This window comes from Propithecus coquereli, unplaced genomic scaffold (genome assembly GCF_000956105.1).
Source record: "Propithecus coquereli isolate 6110/MARCELLA unplaced genomic scaffold, Pcoq_1.0 Scaffold449, whole genome shotgun sequence".
Lineage (NCBI taxonomy): Eukaryota > Metazoa > Chordata > Mammalia > Primates > Indriidae > Propithecus > Propithecus coquereli.
Genome location: NW_012150274.1, coordinates 907,713 through 926,346, shown reverse-complemented (window position 1 = coordinate 926,346; position 18,634 = coordinate 907,713). Strand labels below are relative to the sequence as shown.

At 63.5% G+C, this 18,634-nt stretch overlaps 4 protein-coding genes across 4 annotated transcripts; 1 reads left to right on the top strand and 3 right to left on the bottom strand.

Annotated features, from left to right (window-relative positions):
• The first annotated feature begins 614 nt into the window (after positions 1-614).
• On the top strand, positions 615-2,840 carry CLIC3 (chloride intracellular channel 3). Its single transcript, XM_012654787.1, has 6 exons — positions 615-650; positions 1,737-1,846; positions 1,927-2,052; positions 2,204-2,310; positions 2,382-2,557; positions 2,641-2,840. Exons 1-6 carry the CDS (start codon positions 615-617, stop codon positions 2,821-2,823), a joined length of 738 nt encoding a protein of 245 aa, XP_012510241.1. The 3' UTR covers positions 2,824-2,840.
• A 766-nt stretch (positions 2,841-3,606) lies between these two features.
• On the bottom strand, positions 3,607-5,174 carry LOC105818696 (chromosome unknown open reading frame, human C9orf142). Its single transcript, XM_012654786.1, has 7 exons — positions 5,034-5,174; positions 4,893-4,953; positions 4,596-4,645; positions 4,322-4,512; positions 4,168-4,236; positions 3,912-3,996; positions 3,607-3,826 (listed from the first exon to the last, which is right to left on the bottom strand). The coding sequence occupies exons 1-7, from the start codon at positions 5,147-5,149 to the stop codon at positions 3,787-3,789; spliced, it is 612 nt and encodes a 203-aa protein (XP_012510240.1). The 5' UTR covers positions 5,150-5,174; the 3' UTR covers positions 3,607-3,786.
• A 6,344-nt stretch (positions 5,175-11,518) lies between these two features.
• On the bottom strand, positions 11,519-13,195 carry LCNL1 (lipocalin-like 1). Its single transcript, XM_012654730.1, has 5 exons — positions 13,125-13,195; positions 12,431-12,504; positions 12,119-12,238; positions 11,814-11,915; positions 11,519-11,583 (listed from the first exon to the last, which is right to left on the bottom strand). The coding sequence occupies exons 1-5, from the start codon at positions 13,193-13,195 to the stop codon at positions 11,519-11,521; spliced, it is 432 nt and encodes a 143-aa protein (XP_012510184.1).
• Positions 13,196-14,759: 1,564 nt separating this feature from the next.
• PTGDS (prostaglandin D2 synthase 21kDa (brain)) lies at positions 14,760-18,236 on the bottom strand. The gene is made up of 7 exons (XM_012654785.1): positions 17,987-18,236; positions 17,113-17,252; positions 16,916-16,992; positions 16,129-16,245; positions 15,920-16,021; positions 15,423-15,448; positions 14,760-14,841 (listed from the first exon to the last, which is right to left on the bottom strand). The coding sequence occupies exons 1-6, from the start codon at positions 18,098-18,100 to the stop codon at positions 15,423-15,425; spliced, it is 576 nt and encodes a 191-aa protein (XP_012510239.1). The 5' UTR covers positions 18,101-18,236; the 3' UTR covers positions 14,760-14,841.
• Between the last annotated feature and the right edge of the window lie 398 nt (positions 18,237-18,634).

Here is an 18,634-nt window from a genome sequence, read left to right as displayed (position 1 = left end):
GCTGGTCCCCCAGCCTGTCCTGTCTGGAATGTGAGCCCCACCCTGGGGGGCCCTGCCTGCCAGAGCTCAGCTGGCAGGAGGGGGCTTCTCTTCCAGCTGGGCTTATCACCCCTGTAATGCCCTGATACTGATGGGGAAACTGAGGCCAGGCTGGTCATTTCTCCTACCTACCCTCACCCCTGGCTTTTTGGGCTGGGGCCTGCAGGGAGGGTCCTGGGGCAGGCCCTGAGCTGGCTCATGGTGGGGTGTTCCTGATCCAGGCTGACGCCCCCTGCAGCCCTCGGCCATGGGTGCTGCCTGCCTCCTGGTCCACTGGTCTCCACCCACCACACTACCATCTTGCACCCTCCTGGTCCCTGCCGTGCACTCAGCACTGGGGACTGTCTTTGGGTATGAGCCAGCCTCACGCCCTGCGCAGCCCCCAGCGCTGTCCTGCTACAGTCACACCTCATGCTCAGACTCCCCAGTTTCGGCTCGAGTTACACAGGCAGCCTCATCCACCCGCTTAGGTGGCTCCACGGGGCGGGCCCCTAGGCCAGGAGGGCGGGGCACACAGGGAGACTTAAAGAGCTCCGAAGGTTCCCGCTTGCGCCCTGACCGCCTCAGCTCTCGCCATGGCCGAGACCACCAAGCTCCAGCTGTTTGTCAAGGTGCGGGCAGGCGGGGCTGGAGGGAAGGGCTTGGGCAGGGTGCTTTTGGGACTGCTTTATGGGGCCAGCAGAGGCATGGGCCTCTCCAGCAGTGTCTGAGCCTCTCCCCTGTGCTGGGCTCAGGGGACTCAGGCAGCCCTACAGAGGCTGAGTGAAGCGGGGACAGCCTGGGACAGAAGGACCCAGTGAGTTACCCCCATAAGGGGTCAGTGTGGCCCTGGTCCCACTCGCAGCCTTGGCTCCCAGACCCAGCCCAGCCCTCCTGGAGCAAAGATCAGTGTGCCAGGAAGGGGGGGCTGGGCCAGGCAGCCCTAACATCTCTCAGGCTGGCGCCCAGATCCATGTGCAGGGGGCTGCCAGGCCTCAGCCCCTCTCCACCCTCAGGGCTTGGGGGAGCCCTGTGCTCCCAGGCAGTGCCCGGTCTGGCGGGTAGATTGCTCGGAAAACAGGTTGCAGGCCGGGCGCAGTGGCTCACGCCTGTAATCCTAGCACTCTGGGAGGCCGAGGCGGGCGGATTGTTTGAGCTCAGGAGTTCGAAACCAGCCTGAGCAAGAGCGAGACCCTGTCTCTACTAAAAATAGAAAGACATTAATTGGACAACTAAAAATATATAGAAAAAATTAGCCGGGCTTGGTGGCGCATGCCTGTAGTCCCAGCTACTCGGGAGGCTGAGGCAGGAGGATCGCTTGAGCCCAGGAGTGTGAGGTTGCTGTGAGCTAGGCCGACGCCACGGCACTCACTCTAGCCCGGGCAAAAGAGTGAGACTCTGTCTCAAAAAAAAAAAAAAAAAAAAACAGCTTGCTGGGCTCACCCTACCCTTGCAACCAGCTTTTGGGGCCCAAGCCCAGGAGCCTGGCCTCTGCCCAAGTTCTGAAGATAAAGTGCCAGGCGCCGGGCCCCACAGACAGGGTCCTGCCCTTCCCCATCTCCTGGGGAATGAGTCAATCACCCTCACTGGGCACTTGGAGGCCGGAGAACTGGCGCTGCTCCAGTTCCACTGGCAGTAGGAGGCAGGGTCCCACCCAGCCTGGTGGCAGGTTCCTGGGTCTCCTCCCAGCCCAACACTCTCTGCTCCACCTACCCTAGGCGAGCGAGGACGGGGAGAGCGTGGGGCACTGCCCCTCCTGCCAGCGGCTCTTCATGGTCCTGCTCCTCAAGGGCGTGCCCTTCACACTCACCACGGTGGACACGCGCAGGTGAGACCCCACCCTGGGGCGCCTCCCTGGCCTCTGCACGCTGGTGGGCCAGCCACCTCCTTCCCTGCTGGTGCCCACAGGTCCCCGGACGTGCTGAAGGACTTTGCCCCCGGCTCACAGCTGCCCATCTTGCTGTGTGATGGTGACGCCAAGACGGACACGCTGCAGATTGAAGAATTTCTGGAGGAGACCCTGGGGCCACCCGAGTGAGGGCCGGCAAGGGTGGGACAAAGATGGGGCCCCAGGGAGGACGCCCCCAGGACAGCTCTGAGAGGATGCTTTGGGGTACTATGGGGCGGGAGCAGGGCAGCAGCAGGAAGGTCTGACCCGGGTCCCTCACACCCCCCACCTCCGCAGCTTCCCCAGCCTGGCGCCGCGTTACAGGGAGTCCAACACAGCGGGTAACGACATCTTCCATAAGTTCTCCGCGTTCATCAAGAACCCGGTGCCCGCGCAGGACGATGGTGAGGCAGGGCTGGGCCCTGGGGCGGGAGGGCGCGCTCCGGCCCGCTGCTCACCGCACACCCGCCCCCAGCCCTGTACCAGCAGCTGCTGCGCGCCCTCGCCAGGCTAGACAGCTACTTGCTCGCGCCCCTGGAGCACGAACTGGAGGGGGAGCCCCAGCTGCGCCAGTCGCGCCGCCGCTTCCTAGATGGCAACCAGCTCTCACTGGCCGACTGCCGCCTGCTGCCCAAATTGCACATAGTCGACGTGAGCGGGGGCGGGGGCGGGGGCGGGGGCGGAGGGCACGGGCGGACCCTGGAGGGGGTCCTGACCACGCCCCCCCACTGCAGACGGTGTGCGCACACTTTCGCCAGGCGCCTATCCCCGCCGAGCTGCGCGGTGTCCGCCGCTACCTGGACTGCGCGCTGCGGGAGAAGGAGTTCAAGTACACGTGTCCGCACAGCTCGGAGATCCTGGTGGCCTACCGGCCCGCCGTGCGCCCTCGCCCTGCCCCTGCGTCTGCGACCCCATAAAGGTTTCTCTGTCCTGAGTGCGCGAGTCCTGACATCTGAGGGCCCCACCAGCACGGCCCCCACCTGGACGTGCTTCTCATCCCCAAACCTCCAGGGTGGGACGCTCAACCTAAGATGACAGCCCAGAAATTCATGGGCAGGAGGGCCCAGTGGTCAGGGCGTGGTCCATCTCACCACACTGAGTCAGGCCACCCACTTGGGGCCTCCTGCAGTGGTGGCGTCAGGGATCTTGGGGACAGGATTGGGCTCCCAAACCAGTCAGGCCAGGGTGGGGCAGGGCACCCTGGATGGCCAAGGAGGGTGGGGAGGGGAGTCCACAAAACACCACCTCTGGGCTCCAGGCCAGGTGGGTGGGAGCTGGCCCACATTCTGCAGCCCGTCCCAGGCAGCAGGCCATCCTCCTCCCGCCAGGGGGCTTCAGAGGGGTTGCCATCCAAACATGTGTCTGCGCAGGACTTTCTCCTGTGTGCATCCCTGTGTGGCGCACTTGTGGCTGTGCCCTGACTGGGTGGGGCTTGGAGGAGTCAGAACAGAGTTCCAAGACTTAGAGAGCCCTCACCCTGGTTGGGCCCCTCTCAGGGCCTGGGCCGTCCAGACAGGAAGAGCTGGACGGGTCTGGGAGACCTCCCTTGCCATCCCTAGACCCAGCAAGGAAAAGCCTCCTCCAGACCTGGGAGCCTGGTGCAGCTGTTACGTCCTGCGGCCCCCTGCCCACAGTACAGACCCCAAGGGGGTTTCCTGACCCCCCCAGACCAATGCCCAGAAGCCAGAGTCTGGCCAGCACCTGCACCCCGAGGGAGTATTTATTTGGTGGGGAAGGGACTTGAGGAGCTGCCTTATTCCTGCCCGGCAGCAGGGCAGGCAAGTGGAACGGGTGGTGGAGGTCTCCAGTGGGGGGACCTTGGAGGCTACCCCTCCCCTCACAGGCAGACTCTCAGCAGGGCCACGTTTTTTGCTGTACCTTCAGGTTTCATCAAAGTTTACGCCGCCAGCTGGTTTCTTACTAGGAAAGAAGAGGGTGACACTATGGAGTGTGGAGGGAGGGGCTGAGTTCAGGTTGGACCCTGAGCACAGGGAGGGGCAAGTACCTTTTAAAGCCAGGGTTGATAAGGGACTCTCCCGGACACCGTCTCCTGACCCCAGGTCCAGGGCCACCTCTCTGGGGATCTGGGTCTGGGGGAAAATAGGGTGCTAGGATGTAGGGGCTCCTGAACCTGGTGGCACCCCTGGCCACAACCCTCTCTGAACAGACAGATCCTCCCTCTGGAGCTTAAAGGTTGTTCTGGAGAAACCGTGTTCCAGAGGAAAGCACAACCCAACCCAAGTCCGACTGACACACTTTACCTGGTAAGAAGAGCTGAGGCCCTGCAGGCCGTGGGCTCTTCCTGGGGCTGGGAGCTGTCTCTTCTGCAGCTGGCAGAGAAAGCCAGGGGTCACCCACTTGGTGCCAGGAGCAGGGGATCCCAGCAAGGGTATGGGATGCCCACTCCCACCTTACCTGTCAGCTGCCGCTCCAAGCTGCACACACGCTTTGCCAGGCTCAGTGTCAGTGCCTGCAACCTGGGGGCTGCCTCTGGGCCAGGCACCTTGGACAGGTCAAAGGCCAGGGCCAAGAGGCCCCCTGAAAGGGTCAGGGATGCTTTGTCCTCCTGCAGGGTCAGAGTCACAGCTTGCTGTGCGCAGGCTGCCCTGGGAAAGGAGAGGTGCTGAATGAATGCTGTGGCCAGACCCACTGGCTTCCCATCCACCCTTTTTCCCTGCTCGAGTCTCACCTGAACCGGGGAGTGATGTCTTCAGCCGCACTCAGGCCAAAACGGGCTTTCTACAGGGCACAGAAGCTTGTCACCAGCTGCTTGGGACCCTAGACCCACTGGGGGCAACCCAAACGTGCCGGGCCCCGGAGCTACCTGGGATCCCAGGGAAATTTTAGGACTACAGCTACTAGGCAGAGAAATGGGGGTGCTCAGACCGTGCTGGGGAATCCCAGATCCCCTTTACCCCTCAGGCGGTCTGGCCTGCAGGTATGGGGTTGCAGGCTCCCTGACCTGCCCAGGTGCCCCGTTACTCACGAGGGCCGCCAGGCTGTCCAGCGTGAAGCAGGTGCTCCACAGCGCCACCGCGTCCGTTACACTGGGGCGGGGGGCGGAGCGGCTGTCAGAAGGGGCCGCGCAGAGCTCCCTGAGCCCCTCCCGCCCGCGAACCCCACTCACTAGAGGTTGAAGGCGCCGAGATCCCCGTCCCCGCTTCCCTCCCCCTCGCAGTAGCACACGAAGCGAGGCGGTCCGGGGCCGGGCGGCAGCGTGCACAGCGGCAGCGGCAGCACCATGGCAGCTCCGTCCGCGGGGACCCAGACAGAAATGCCTGGGACGCCGGAAGGGGCGGGCCCGCTGCGGGCTTAGTGCGCCTGCGCGTAAGGACGGCTTCCGGAGCCAGGCGCAGGCCGGCCGTGGTGTCCAGGGAGCGTGAGCACGCCGGAGTCTGGCCGGGGGCGCGGCTTCTAGAGCTGGGGGCGGGGCTTCGGGACGGGACAAGATAAGCCGGGCCTACGGAGCCTGCGCGGGGCGGGGCTTAGGACCAGCGCCTAGCACGGGGGACCCTGGGCCTGCCTGGGGGCTGCGGAGCCAGGGGGCGGAGCTTAGGTCCAGGGCGAGGCGGAGCGGAGCGGGGGCCGAACTTAGTGCGGGGCCGGGGCGGAGCTTGGTGCGGGGCTGGGGCGGAGCTTAGGGCAGGGCCAGAGTGGAGCGGAGCTTAGTGCGGGGCTCGGCGCTCTGTGCTCCTGAGCTCCAGCCTGGGCGAGTGCCTTTCAGCCTCGCCCCTCCTGGGCCCTTTGGACCCCGCGGAGTCCGGGGGCTTCCCTCCTGGCCCAGCCCAGCCCCAGCCCTCCCCCCGCACGGCCGCTCGTGCTCTCCCCCCCGCAAGTGTCACGTCGTGTTTAGATACACACGCGGGGCTTGCTAACGCCTCACTGTGACATGTCCAAGGACAAAAGTGAGTAAAGGATGGCGACCGGCGCGGGAGGTCCGTCACTCATCCGTCCATCCTGCCCGTACTCCAGCGCCTCCTGCGTGCCTCGTGCCGTCCTAGGCCTTGGGGACACCTTGATCAGGGCCAAGGTCTCTGACCCCCGGGGTTTGTAGGAGCGAACAGGGGAGACAAGTGACAGACAAGCGCAGCTCTTGGGCAGGGCCCGTGCTAGGCAGGACCTGCAGCTGGTGCTGCCAGATGGGAGCAACTTGGATTCGGAGCAGGTGCTGTCTGACTGCGCCTTTGAGTAAGATAAGGGTGGAGTGTGCCAGAATGGGGGTCCCAGGCAGAGGCCCCACGGAGGGAGCATAACAGCTCTGCTCAAGGCTTTGCAAGAAGGCTGGGGTGATGGCGGGCTGGCTGCGGGGAGGCCCAGTGAGTTTGCAGGCTGTGCTAGGTATCCAAGGCTGCCCTCAGCCCAGCATGCCTCTGCTCCTGCTTTCTTCTGGTTCATGCCCCTTCAGTCCTGCAGAGACTCCTGCCTCAGGGCCTTTGCACATGCTGCTGTGTCTGCCTGGCACATCCTTTCCCCAGACTCACACACTTCCTCCGCCTCACACACTTTCTTTCAGGTCTTTACTCAAAAGTCCCCTTCCCTGGTCACTGTATATAACATTTCGACGTCCTTCCCAGCTCTCATGTCCCTCTCTCCTGTTTCATTTACTTATTTTCCATACTTGTCACTATATAAAGGACATTCTAGTTTACTTATTGTGGTAGTAGGCTCTAAGATGGCCCCAACTATTCTAGCCTCCTGGTAGATCACACCTTTGTGTAATCCCCTCCCCCTGAGCTGGACTTAATGACTCTCTTCTAGCTGCTAGAATATGGCAGAAGTGATGGGCCGTCACTTGTCCCTTCCTCCTGAAATGCCCAGCGTGACACAAGGCAGCCCTGTGGAGAAGTTGGTGTGGCAAAGGACCAAAGCCTGCCAACAGCCAGTGAGGGAGCTGGGAAGAAGACCCACCCCCCAGCTGACCAGCTGACCCTTCCCATGAGACCACAGCCCCAGCCGACAGCTTGATCTTGTAACTGAGGACAACATTTATGACCTTCAGAAACAGAGATAAGCCAGGTGTGGTGGCTCCCATGTAATCCTGGCACTTTGGGAGGCCAAAGCAGGAAGGTCACTTGAGGCCAAGAGTTCAAGACCAGTCTGGGCAAAATAGCAAGACCCCATCTCTACAAAAAATTCAAAAATTAGCCGGTGTGCATGCCTGTAGTCCCAGCGACTCAGGGGGCTGAGGCAGGAGGATCACTTGAGCCCAAGAGTTTGAGGCTGCATGATGACACCAACTACACTCTAGCCTGATGACAGAGGAAGACCCCATCTCTTAAAAAAAAAGAAAAAGAAGAAAACTGGGAGACAATACACACTTGTTTAAAGCTGCTACATTTGGGGGTAACTTGTTACTCAGCAGTAGATGCCCAGTACACTTACTTATCCTGCTTATTGTCCATCTCCATGGTCCACGAAGACAGGGCTTTCTGTCTTATTTGCCACCATATCTATGTCTTCAGTGCTTCAACAGTGCCTGGCACGTAGAGACGCTCAGGGAGTGTTGTGATTGAATGAATGAATGGATGGATGGATGAATGGAGGGGTGGGGGCTGGTGGAGGTTTCAGCAGGGTGGATGGGGGTGGCACGTCTGATTTATGCGTGTAAAGCCCATGCTGTGTGCTGTGAGGGGAGGGGAAGGGGGCTGCAGGGGTGAGGTGGGGGGCAGGGATGGTACCAGAGAGCTGCTGGTCTCAGGACACAGCTGATAGGGGCTGGGCCATGGGCTGGGATGCAGGTGGAGAGAAAAGGGCTGGGGGCAGAGCAAGGACGCCCCTGTATCTCGGGAGGGTGGAAATGGGGAGAGTCATCCCCAAGATGACCAGGGTGGGACAGGTTTGGAGAGGATGTGGGGCATCTCCTTTGTCATGTGAGCTCCGAGTTGCCAGCCGGATGTCCACGGGGATGAGGCCGTGTGTCCACCAGGCTCTAGTCTGGGGAAGGCGTGAGCTGGGGACGTGAAGGTGGAATTGCCAGGGCACAGGGCTGCCTTAAACACTAGTCCGCCCAGGGCCTAGGAAGACGTTTCCAGGTAGAATGTGGGAGGCTGAACAAAGGACCCCAAAGTTATCATGTCCTAATCCTTGGAACCTGCCTGTGAATTTTATCTTGTATGGAAACATAGAATAGGGATCTTTATAGATGTGATCATTTGTTGCTGCAGTACAGTGGTGCAATCATAGCTCGCTGTAGCCTCGAATTCTTGGGCTCAAGCAACCGTCCCTCCTCAGCCTCCTGGGCTGCAGATGTGATCTTGATATGGGGAGCTTATCCTGGGTTATCTGGGTGTGCCCCAAACGCCATCTCAATTGTCCTTATAAGAGAGAGGCAGGGGATGCTTTGGCGCAGGAAGGAAGGAGGCAGCGTGGCATGGAGGGAGGGAGGGGAGCGCTGCAGCCACCAGCCAAGGGTTGCCGCTACCAGCAGGAGCCAGAAGAGGCAGGAAGGACTCTCCCCTAGAGCCTTCGGGGGAGACAGCCCAGCCCCAAATCAGTGAAACTGATTTTGGACACCTAGCCTCAAAAGCTGTAAGAAAATAAATGAATGTTTTAAGCTACACGTTTGTGATAATTGGCTACAGCAGTCATAGGAAACTAATACAAGACCCAAAACAAAGATTAGTTCCAAAACGTGGTAAGAAAAGTGTAAACTCTTCATTTAAATAATTACATGAATGTCTAGAATTGGAACCTGCCAGCCAGTCTAGAACAACTCAGCTCTTCCTTAGTGAGCAACTTTGTGTAATGTGGGGTACGGGGCATGTGGATGTGTATGGATGCAAGGTGAGTAGAGCCCTGAAGCAGAGAAGGGGGTGCTCCAGGAAGGCCCCAGGCACCCAGGCCTGAGGCAGCACGTAAGGGAGAGCAGGGAAGAGCGAGGGCTGGCCCACCACCAGGGGTGTGGAGCAAAAGGTAGAGAGAAGAGCTCCAGAGGGGCGGGGGCAGCCAAGGCTCGGTGTCCTGGAGGGCAAAGGAAGGACCAAGCAAAAGGTTTCGGGGGGGGAGCGAGTGAGCTGAGTGGACAGCTGGAGAAGGGCACTCCAGGAAGGGGCACCTCGTGCAAAGGCCCTGAGGCAGGCATGGGGCTGGCATGTTCAAGGGGCACGAGGCAGCAGCAGGGCTGGGGAGGAGTAGACGGTGGGGTCAGAGGGAGCCTGTGGCGGGGGCTGTGGGCCACCATAAGGCCTCTGGCCTTTACTCTCAGTGAGATGGGATCCACTGGGGACAGTTCGCAGCAGTGAGGGCCTTCTCTGACATATCTCGTGCATGCATCCCCTGGGCTTCTGGGGGGAGAACAGGCTGAGGGCTGTGCCTGGATGGCCCCAGCAGGGTGGTGCAGGACACGAGAGTCCAGAGCTGAACTGCAGGGAGTCAGGGTGTGACCACTATTGGACCCACAGAGGTCCCCAGGGACTGCCCCACCCCAAAAAGAAGGGAAGGGTGTCCCCAAGTCCATGGAGGACGATTCCCCACTCTAGACCCTTCCCAGGGGAATGCAGAGGCATCTGTGGCGGTCTGCAGGAAGGTGAGCCTCCCCACCTTTCTACTTCAACCCTGCTGCTGCCATGGCGGCAGCTTCCACCTCTTCTTCTCTTGGTCCATGTGGAAGCTGAATGACAACCGATAGATGGATCTAGTGATAGCTGGAGCTCAGACAGTATCTCTCAGCAGATGCCTCTCTAAGGTGGGCGTCCGTGCCCTGCCCAAGCATTGCCCTGTGCAGCCTGCCCCAGAGGGTGAGCTACACAGGCCACAGACGGGGGGGTGCGGTTGGCTCTCTGGGCCTTACCACACCATTCCCCTCCCCGGGCCTTCGGGCTGGGGGCAGGGGCAGGACCTGGGCAGGACCTGCCTTTGTACTGTTCACAGCTCTGCCAGAGGGCAGCAGGTACCAGGGCATCAAAGGTCACTGGGCACCCAGGTGTTGGTGCAGGTGCGGAGGGGCTGTCCAGGGTTCCTGGGTTGGGGGGACTCCTTATCTCTGACCTCCCAGCCCCAGGAGCCCCAAGCAAAGAAAGCAAGTCTGGCAAGATAGGGTTGTGTTTATTTTTTATTTTATTTTTTTGAGACAGAGTCACTGTGTCACCCAGGCTGGAGTGCCATGGAGTCATCATAGCTCACAGCAACCTCAAACTCCTGGGCTCAAGGGATTCTCCTGCCTCAGCTTCCTGAGTAGCTGGGACTACAGGCACACACCACTACGGCTGGCTAATTTTTCTATTTTTAGTAGAGACAGGCTCTCACTCTTGCTCAGGCTGGCCTCACACTCCTGACCTCAAGCGATCCTCCCTCCTCGGCCTCCCAGAGTGCTGGGATTACAGGCGTGAGCCACCGTGACCAGCCTGGTTGTGTTTTTTAATGAAAACTTTCTAACCAACTGAAAAGCAGAAATAATAGCACAATGAGCCCCACGGATCCATCGCCCAGATGAATTAACATTTTGACAAATTGATAACCAGCATTAGTTATTATTTTGCTAAACCATGTACATTACAGACAGTATGCCATTTAACCTCGAATTCTTCAGGACGTCTTTTAACACTATTCTGCCCCGTGAAGACAAAGGCAGGACAGTTTTATTCATGCTCCTCCCGTCCTCTCCTCCCACTCTGCGCAGGGAGAGAGGGGAGGGAGGGCAGAGGCGGGGAGAGAGGGGAGGGAGGGCAGAGGCGGGGAGAGAGGGGAGGGAGGGAGGGCAGAGGCGGCAGGGCACCTGGCCTCTGCAGCAGCCCGGCGGGCCCAGGTAGCGGGGAGGGGCTGGAGAGGGGCAGGAGGAGTCCGACCCCGCGGCCACAAACTCGGGTTCGAGGGTTCGCCTGCAGGTTGAGAACGAGCTGGAACGTGCACATGGGTAACACTCCAGACCAGACCTGGGGCCAGGGGCCTGGGAACCTGGGGCCAGGAGTCTGGGAAGTTAGGCCACGGGCAGAGGCGCCTGGGGATGGAAGCTGCCCAGACACAAGCTCGGGGCTGCCGTTTGGGAGGTTCCAGAAGGCCGGGCGCAGGTGGCGTGGGGTCGGTGCACGGAACGCGCCGCGCTCGGCCGCTGAGCTGCGGCCACACCCTAGTGCGGGCAGCCAGGAAAGCCCTTCCACCTCCTCGGCCGCTGGGGATGAGCCTCCCTCCCGCAGGGCCGAGCCTCAGTGGGTCTCGGCTAAACGCCAGCCCAGGCCGCGCCCAGCGAGGGGATCCGGCCCCCGCACCAGACGGAGGAAGGACCGCCCTGCGCGGCCCAAGCCCGAGCCCCGCGGCGCGCAGCTCTGGGCCGGTCCCGCCCCCGCCCCACTCTGCGCCGCGCCCGCCTCCCCGGCAGTGAGCGGCGCACAGGCTTTCAGAGACCGTTTATTGAGCTGGGGCGGGGTGTGGACAGAAACGCGGCTCCGCGGGAGGGCGCGGGACGCGGAGCGGCAGGGCGGCGCTCGAGCTGCCTCCCTCACTGCAAAACAGGGGCGGGGTGGGGGCGTCTCCTGCGCCCTCCCCCGCCCGGGCCCGGCGGCCCCCTGCAGCCTGCGGCTCCTCCGCCCTGACGCTGTGGCCACCCCCGCCCTGCCTCACTCCCTGCCCCCACGGCGGACGACCCCGCAGTGCGCCCCCACCCCCCGGGAGGGGCCTTCACTGGTCCCGGGGCGCCGGTCCCGCGGGTCCACTCACCTGGGAGAGGGCGCCGGCGCACTGGTCTGCGGGAGAGAGCGGGCCTGAGGAGTCGCCCGGTGGCCCCTTTCCCTGGGGCGGAGCCCCCATCCTCCCAAATTGCCACCCCCTCCTGGCAGCACCTGCCTGGGCAATGTCTCGTCCTCCCCTGGGTCAGACAGGCTGAGCTGCCCCTGGCGCTTCTGTCTGTGTCTGGGGTCAGTGCGGGTGACCCTCGGGGCCTGGCCCTCCCAGCAGGGGTGGGGACTGCGCTCACCAGACTTGGGCAGGAGGGCGCCCTGGCTGGGGTTGAGGCCCACTTGGGGTGCCAGCAGCTGCATCTTCTGGGCGCCTTCGGGAAACAGCTCCGGGGCTCGGGCTGAGGACAGAGAGGGCCCGTGAGCCGGGAGGGGCAGGCGGGAGGAGGAGTGGGCGGGGAGGGGCTGGAGAGGGGCAGGAGGAGTCTGACCCCGCGGCCACAAACTCGGGTTCCAGGGTTCGTCTGCAGGTTGAGAACGAGCTGGAACGTGCACATGGGTAACACTCCAGACCAGACCTGGGGTGGGGACCTCGACCCCCTGCCCCGCCCACCGTAGAGCTGCAGCCAGACGTTCCGCAGGCCCCCCTTCCGCGTCTCGAAGTATAACAAGGCGAAGTGCTGGTAGTCCGTGAAGGCCACGCGGATGTCAGTCTGGGCCATGGCTGAGGGAGGAAGAGAGGGTGACCCCCAGCCCAGGACACGCCCTAGTCGCTCCTGGACGCCCCGCCCCGCCGGACGCCCCGCCCCGGAACGCATAACCGCCCCCACACCCTGGCCCAGGGTGCGGACAGACAGCCTGCAGAGCCCCCAAGGCCCCACCGCCTCTGTCCTGCGCAAGCCTCATCCAGCTTCACCTGGGTTGCTGAACTGCCCCTCCGTGGTCCCCTTGGTGAAGGTCATGTCCATCTTCTGGCACCCACCGTCCGGCCTGGGGTTGGGAGCCCAGCCCTCTGAGCAGCCGTCCAGCGCCCAGGCAAGGCCTGCCTCACTCTCTGCAGCCCAGTCCTGCCTGGGGTCCTGCGGATGCTGCAGCCACAGCACTGAGCGAGGGCCCCTGATTCACCCTGACAAGAGCTCTCAGAGGACACGGGTGCTGTGTGGTCATCTTGCAGGGGGGACGCTCCTGCTGGCGCGGCGGCAGGTGGTAAGGACCTGCTCTAGGGCACGCGGCCGGCGGTACAGGGTCCCCAGTCTCCCCTCCAGAGACACAGACACACACAGCTACACGCACAGATGGATACTGGTACACACGCAGACGCAGGCACACACATAGACACAGACACACACAGCGATACACACACACTGACACACAGACACAGACACGCTGACACTGCTTCCTCCACACCTAGGCCTCAGGCAGAGGCTTTCACCGTGGCCTGGGCCCCTCTGGGGATCGTGCCAGCTGCTGTTGCTGTTTGGGTCCCTGCAGCCCGTGGTCTGACCCCCCGACATGTCAGGGACACCTCTGGTTCTGCCGGCCATCCTCTGCCTCACACTGGCCCTTGTCTGAGGCCGGGTCGGAGGTGTGAGGCATGTGGGGTCACTTACGTGGGATACCCAAACTTGAGGCCCAGGTCACCATTGGCCAAGGGAGTCACTAAGACCACAGGCATCTTCATGTTGTCCTTGGAGTCTAGGAAGCCCTGGTCATCTGACACCACCCCGACCACGTACCAGGTGCCCTGGAACTGCAGGGTGGGTGCAGGGAGGGCTGGGAGGCACCCCTGGGCCCCAGCCTGAACCCTGGCCTGAGCCTGCCCCGGCCTGTCCCCACAGCTGCTTCCCAGCTGGGGCCCAGTGCCAGCAACCTCACACCCGTGACAACCCTGACCCAGAACTGGGGGGGTCGAGGTGCTCCCTGTCCCAATTTTAGGCCCTAGGGAGTGGCGGTGGGTGCAATCTAAAGGCTGGGCTGGGGGCTTGCTGGCTTCCCCAGCCCACCCCACTCTTAGTCCGATGGCGCAGGTGGGCGGGGGTCTTTTCTGAGTCTGGATCATAGAGGGTGTGGGCAGGGACCTGGGTGGATGGCTCATCCATGAGGAGGAGGGGATGGAGCTGGGCACACCTGGCTGGCATCAAAGTTGGCCTGGATGGGGACCTGGGCCTGGCCTGGGGACAGTCCGAACAGGATGAGGAAGGAGCCGGTCAGCAGAGCCCGCAGCATCGTGGAGGACGGCGGGCAGGGCAACTCCTCAGGTGCTGGAGCAGGGCAATGCTGAGGCCGTCCCGCATGCAGCATTTATGCCCCTGGGACGCCCTGGGGCAGCTGGCCTGCCCACCTGGGACAGAGCCCACTGCGATAGGCTGCGATCGAGTTGCACCCTGCAGCACCCTGGCCCAGCTGCCTGCACCCATCCCCGCCCATCCCCTGCAGGTGGGGCGGGATGCCCAGCAGCTGGGGGGCACGTAGTCTGGCAGGCCTCTGACAGCCTGCCCACCCTGCCTCTCTGGGATGTTTGCCCCCAGCCCTCAGCTCTGGCACGGTCCCCAGGAAGGCCACCCAGAAGCTCACCCGCCCCCCGTGGCCTGGGTGCCAGGGCTCAGCAAATGGGCAGGGCTGTGCTCTGGAGGCCCAGGGGGCTGGGGTGCTTAGGGAGGCCTGTGCCCAGCCCACTGTGTCAGTCTGTCCTGGCACAGGGCACAGACACTCCAGCATCTCACAAACAAATGTTCTTTTTAGTCCCTGAAACCCTTATCTCTGCCGACTCTGAGTAGATAATCCCGCACCCTGACAAACCCACCGGATCCAAACCTCCCTCCAGATTCCCAAGTGCGGCCCCTCAACCAAATCCAAACTTCACAGAACAAATCCCTGTAAAATTTGGATTCAGTCAAAAGGCCTCACTCAAGGATCCAGAGGCCACATGGCCCCAAGGCCACGGGTTCCCCACCCCTGCAAGAGGGGACACCTGCCTAAGGGATTAGGAGCCGAGTGGCTCACCCCCACCAGCCCGAAACAGGCCTGGCAATGGCTGGCAGCTGCAGGGTGAGGCTGTGCCAAGGTCGCAGCCCTGTGTGGGTGGCTGGGGACAGCGAGGGCTGCCCCCTTAGCTGGAGGGCAGAGCCTGCCCCTTTGCTGACGTCTTTCTCAGGGGTGGTCCAGTGGCCAGAGCCAGGGAGGACAGGACAGACAGGCAGGAGCCAGGCTGCTGACTTGCTTCAGGAGTTTATTTCTCAGAGCCGGGGGACAGAGGCAATTTGGGGAGAGCAAGGACTCGGGCTCGGAGGAAAGAGCACAGCAGAGTGGTCCGAGGGCTGGGGTCACCTGGCCGGGAGAGCAGGACCCATCGGTGCAGGCACCTCTCTGCCTCTCCCAGCCCCAGACCATAGACTGCACTTCCAGCCCAGGGCTCCCTCCTGGGGGCAGGGGCGAAGCCTGCCAGAGCCTGGTCCCCGAGGCAGAGTCCAGTGCCCTGTGCTCTCTGTCGCCCATCCCCTCCCATCCTGTCCGCCCCACTTTGGTTCCTTCCTGCCCCCAGGGGCCAGAGACCCTTGCAGCAGGATGGTCCCTGCAGGTGGAGTCCCTCCCCCTTGTCTGCTGGGGACCTGGAACCCAGACCCTTGCCTGCCTGTGGCCCCCCTGAGCCTTTGAGAGTCAGCCCTGTTCCAGCAGCGGGGACCAGGCCTCCTTTCTGACCCGCACACCTGGATGTCTGCGCGGTTCAGGGATTGCCTGTGTCTCCCGCCCAACCCTGGCAGGGGTCGGTCTTAGGACCAGGCTGTCCAGGGACCCCAACCCATCCCAGGGTGGGAGGTGGATGTGTGCGGATGAATGAATGCGTGCAGGAACGCATGAACGGGTGGCGCCTGCTGGGGTGAAGCTGGCCACAGCCCGACCTGGCTCACCTATTCTGCCTCCGTCATGCATTTATCTGCCAAGAAAGAGGCCCAGGGGCTGTGGTCAGAACCCCAGCCAGGGCCAATTCCCCCACCTGGGCTTCCTGTCCCTCCTCTAACGGAGAGCTGGTCTGAGTGAGCCCCCAAGCTGCACAGAGCCCCTCGCGTCCCACCCCGCCTCAGCCCCCTGCTCCTCAAAACAGAGTGGCCTTTCTGCACCTCAGCTGAGCAGACTGTGCACACAGGGAGCCCGAGCCCCAGTCGGGCTGCTGCCCTGTGTTCCCCACGGGCACCCCTCCCCCACCCCACCCGCCTGGGGCCTGGCACCAAGCGGTGCTTGGCATCCATCAGGGAGGGGTTTCCTAGTGGAGGGGGCTGCAGGCAGAGGTCACTGGCTCTGTGACAGCCCCTCCCCTCAGCGCTCCACCCTAGCCCAATCAGGGGCCTCTCTGCCTCTAATCTCGCCTAATCCCCACCCATCAGATCCCGGCCCGGCCGGCCCTCACCGTTTCGGGGCAAGAAGACAATGGTATCCTCTGTGAAGCCCTGGGCCTCGCAGAAGGTGGTGAATTTCTCTTTTAACTCAGCCCTGGGGGTCTGGGTGCGGCCTGGGGCAGGTGGAGAGGGAGGGTTCTTAGTAGCGAGAGGTCCCCATTCTGCCCCCACCCCCTCTGTGGTCAGGCCTCGGTCCTGCAGCCCTGTGCCGGGCACCTACTGTAGAGCGTGGCCATGCGGAAGTCCTGGCCCGGGCCCTTGCTGCCCTCGCTGTGCAGCAGGGCGTACTCCACGTAGTCGGTCTCCACCACCGAGACGAAGTAGGTGCTGCCCCAGTCTGGGAACCCAAGAGATGGCCCTGCCTGAGGGACTCGGCCCCTCTGCTTCAGGGAAGGGGTGCACCCACCTGCAGGGATGCCCCCCAGCCCCCACCCCCCAGCTGCTTTCCTTGTCTTCTCCCTGCTTCCAGCAGCCTGCTCCCTGCTTCCTGCCTGCACAGTCTGTGAGCCCCGCATCCCCAAGCCCGAAGTCCTGGGGAGCCAGGAAACACACAGGCTCAACAAGATCAGGGGTTCATGGCGCAGCCACAGAACTCTTGGCGGGTACCAGGGGGAAAAGGTTTCCGGGGGAGGAGCCATCCCCGCTGGTGGGAGTGAGGAAGCCCCCAGGCCTGGGAAGAACTGCAAGGAGGTGGCGGAGGGACTTGGGGGGCTGCTTGTGCGGGTCCCACCTGGACAGCAGGTCTGGGGAAATCCCATGGGGCACGGAAGGGGCCTTGCAGGGCATGGGTGACTCTGGGGGATCCAGTCTCCTAGAGAAAGGGTCCCTTGTCCCCCACATCTGTTCGTGAGGTGAAGTCATGCCCAGGCCTGGCCTTGGACTCGCTGACCCTGGAGGAGTGGCCATCAGCCCCCATCCCAGTCTCCAGGGCGGGGGGCTCGCCCAGGGCCACTGCCAGCACATGTCACTCCCAGGCCGGACCGGGGGCTGGGGCGGGGCCCACTCACGGGGACTCTGGTAGCTGTAGGAGCCGGGAGTCCCCGCGGGCCGCAGCAGCATAGTCCGGGTCTCGCACTGGTCTTTCCTGTGGGCGGGTCACCCTCCGGGTCAGGCGTCGGGCCCCAGGGTGGCCCCAGGCCGCGACCACGGGTCGGGGTCCTCGTGGTGCCAGGAACCCGCCCCCCGTCCCCGCCCGCTGTCCCACCTAAGGAAGGTAGAGGTGAGGTTGAGGGCGCCGTCCGCGGTCGGGGCCACCACCGACTTGCACATGGACAGCACCGCCTTCTTCTCCCGGAACCAGCTCGCGTTGGAGGCGAGGCCCGCGCTGAACCAGCGCCCCAGGAACTGCGGCGAACGCCCCGCCCGCGTCGGCCCGGACCCTCCGGACTCTCCGAGCCTCCTAGGCTGCCCCGCCCCTCGCCCCCCCCCGGCCCCGCCCCTCCCTGGGCTGGGATCAGCCGTCCCCGCCACCCCGGCACCCACCCGGCCCCCTGGCGAGGTGCCTGTGGGCGGAGCGGCGGCGCAGGGCGCCCCATTCCCGCGGGGGTCGGGCCAGGCTGAACCGCCCGGCGTCTCTTCGGCCGGGGAGAGGGAGCGCGCAGGGGCAGAACCCGCGCCCCGCGCGTCCCCGCGCAGCTCCCAGGCGTGAGCGCGCGTGGTTGGCTGGCTGCAGTGCGCGTTCCTCGTGCGCGCGCTCGGCACAGAGCCCTGTCCCGGGTCCCAGGTGTGGAACGTGTGCGTGTGTGTCCTCTGGGCGTCGTGTGCTCACAGGAGGGAGCGACGGTGTTTGGATGGTGCGGGCACAGATGTGGCCCGCACGTCTGCGTGTGCCTGTCAGTGCAGACGGGGCTCTGCCCTCTGGGTGGGTGAACTGCCACTGCCCCGGGGTGGGGTCTCCCGCGGTCATCCTCCTGGGGCAGCTGCCAGTGCGCTCCTTCCGGCCGGCCGCTCAGGCCTCTGCCTGGCAGTGCCCGGCGCTGCAGAACTTAGCTCCCTCTCCCCAGGGAGAAAACCCACCTGAAAGTGCCCCCTCCCTTGGCAGGCCCTGTGCTTGGGGATGGGGTGGGCAAGCCCCTCACCTTGTCCTGTTGGAAGTCAGGCTGCACAGAGACCGGGGCCTGGGCCTGGGTCTGCAGGACCCCCAGGATTCCCAACAGGACCAGCCCCATCCACAGCAGGCGTGGAGCGGCCATTCTGGAGCAGAGCAGGTGTCCGGGGCCTGGTGCCAGTGGTGTGGGCAGAGCACGGGAGGTGTGCGGGAGGCATGGAGGGCCCTGCGGAGACCCCTATTTATGGGCCAGGCTTGGCCTCCACCCCAGGCCCAAGGACAGCCCACTGGAAACTCGTGATGCTGGGGAGGGGGGTGTGGGGGGCCGGGCCCAGCTGCAGCTGCCTGCCCCACGCGCCGCTTATGCAAGAGGCTCCCACTGAGACAGGCCTGGCCCTGCTGCCCCAGGCTGAGTGAGGGTGAGGTGGAGGCCAGTCCCAGAGTAGAGCTGGCCCAGCCCTGGGTCACCCCACTCCTGCCAGCAAGGCCCACCTGGCCGGCTGGGGGAGGGGGTGTATGCCCTGCCTCCGGCGGGGGGGGCCTCTGGTGACTTCCCACTTGGTCCAGAACTGCATGTCACAAGCCCTGCTGTCATGGCCTTTCCCAGCCCCATGAGCCTGGGAGGGGATACAAGCCCCATTTGCACTGAGAGTTTGGTCCCGAAAGGAGAGGCCAGGTA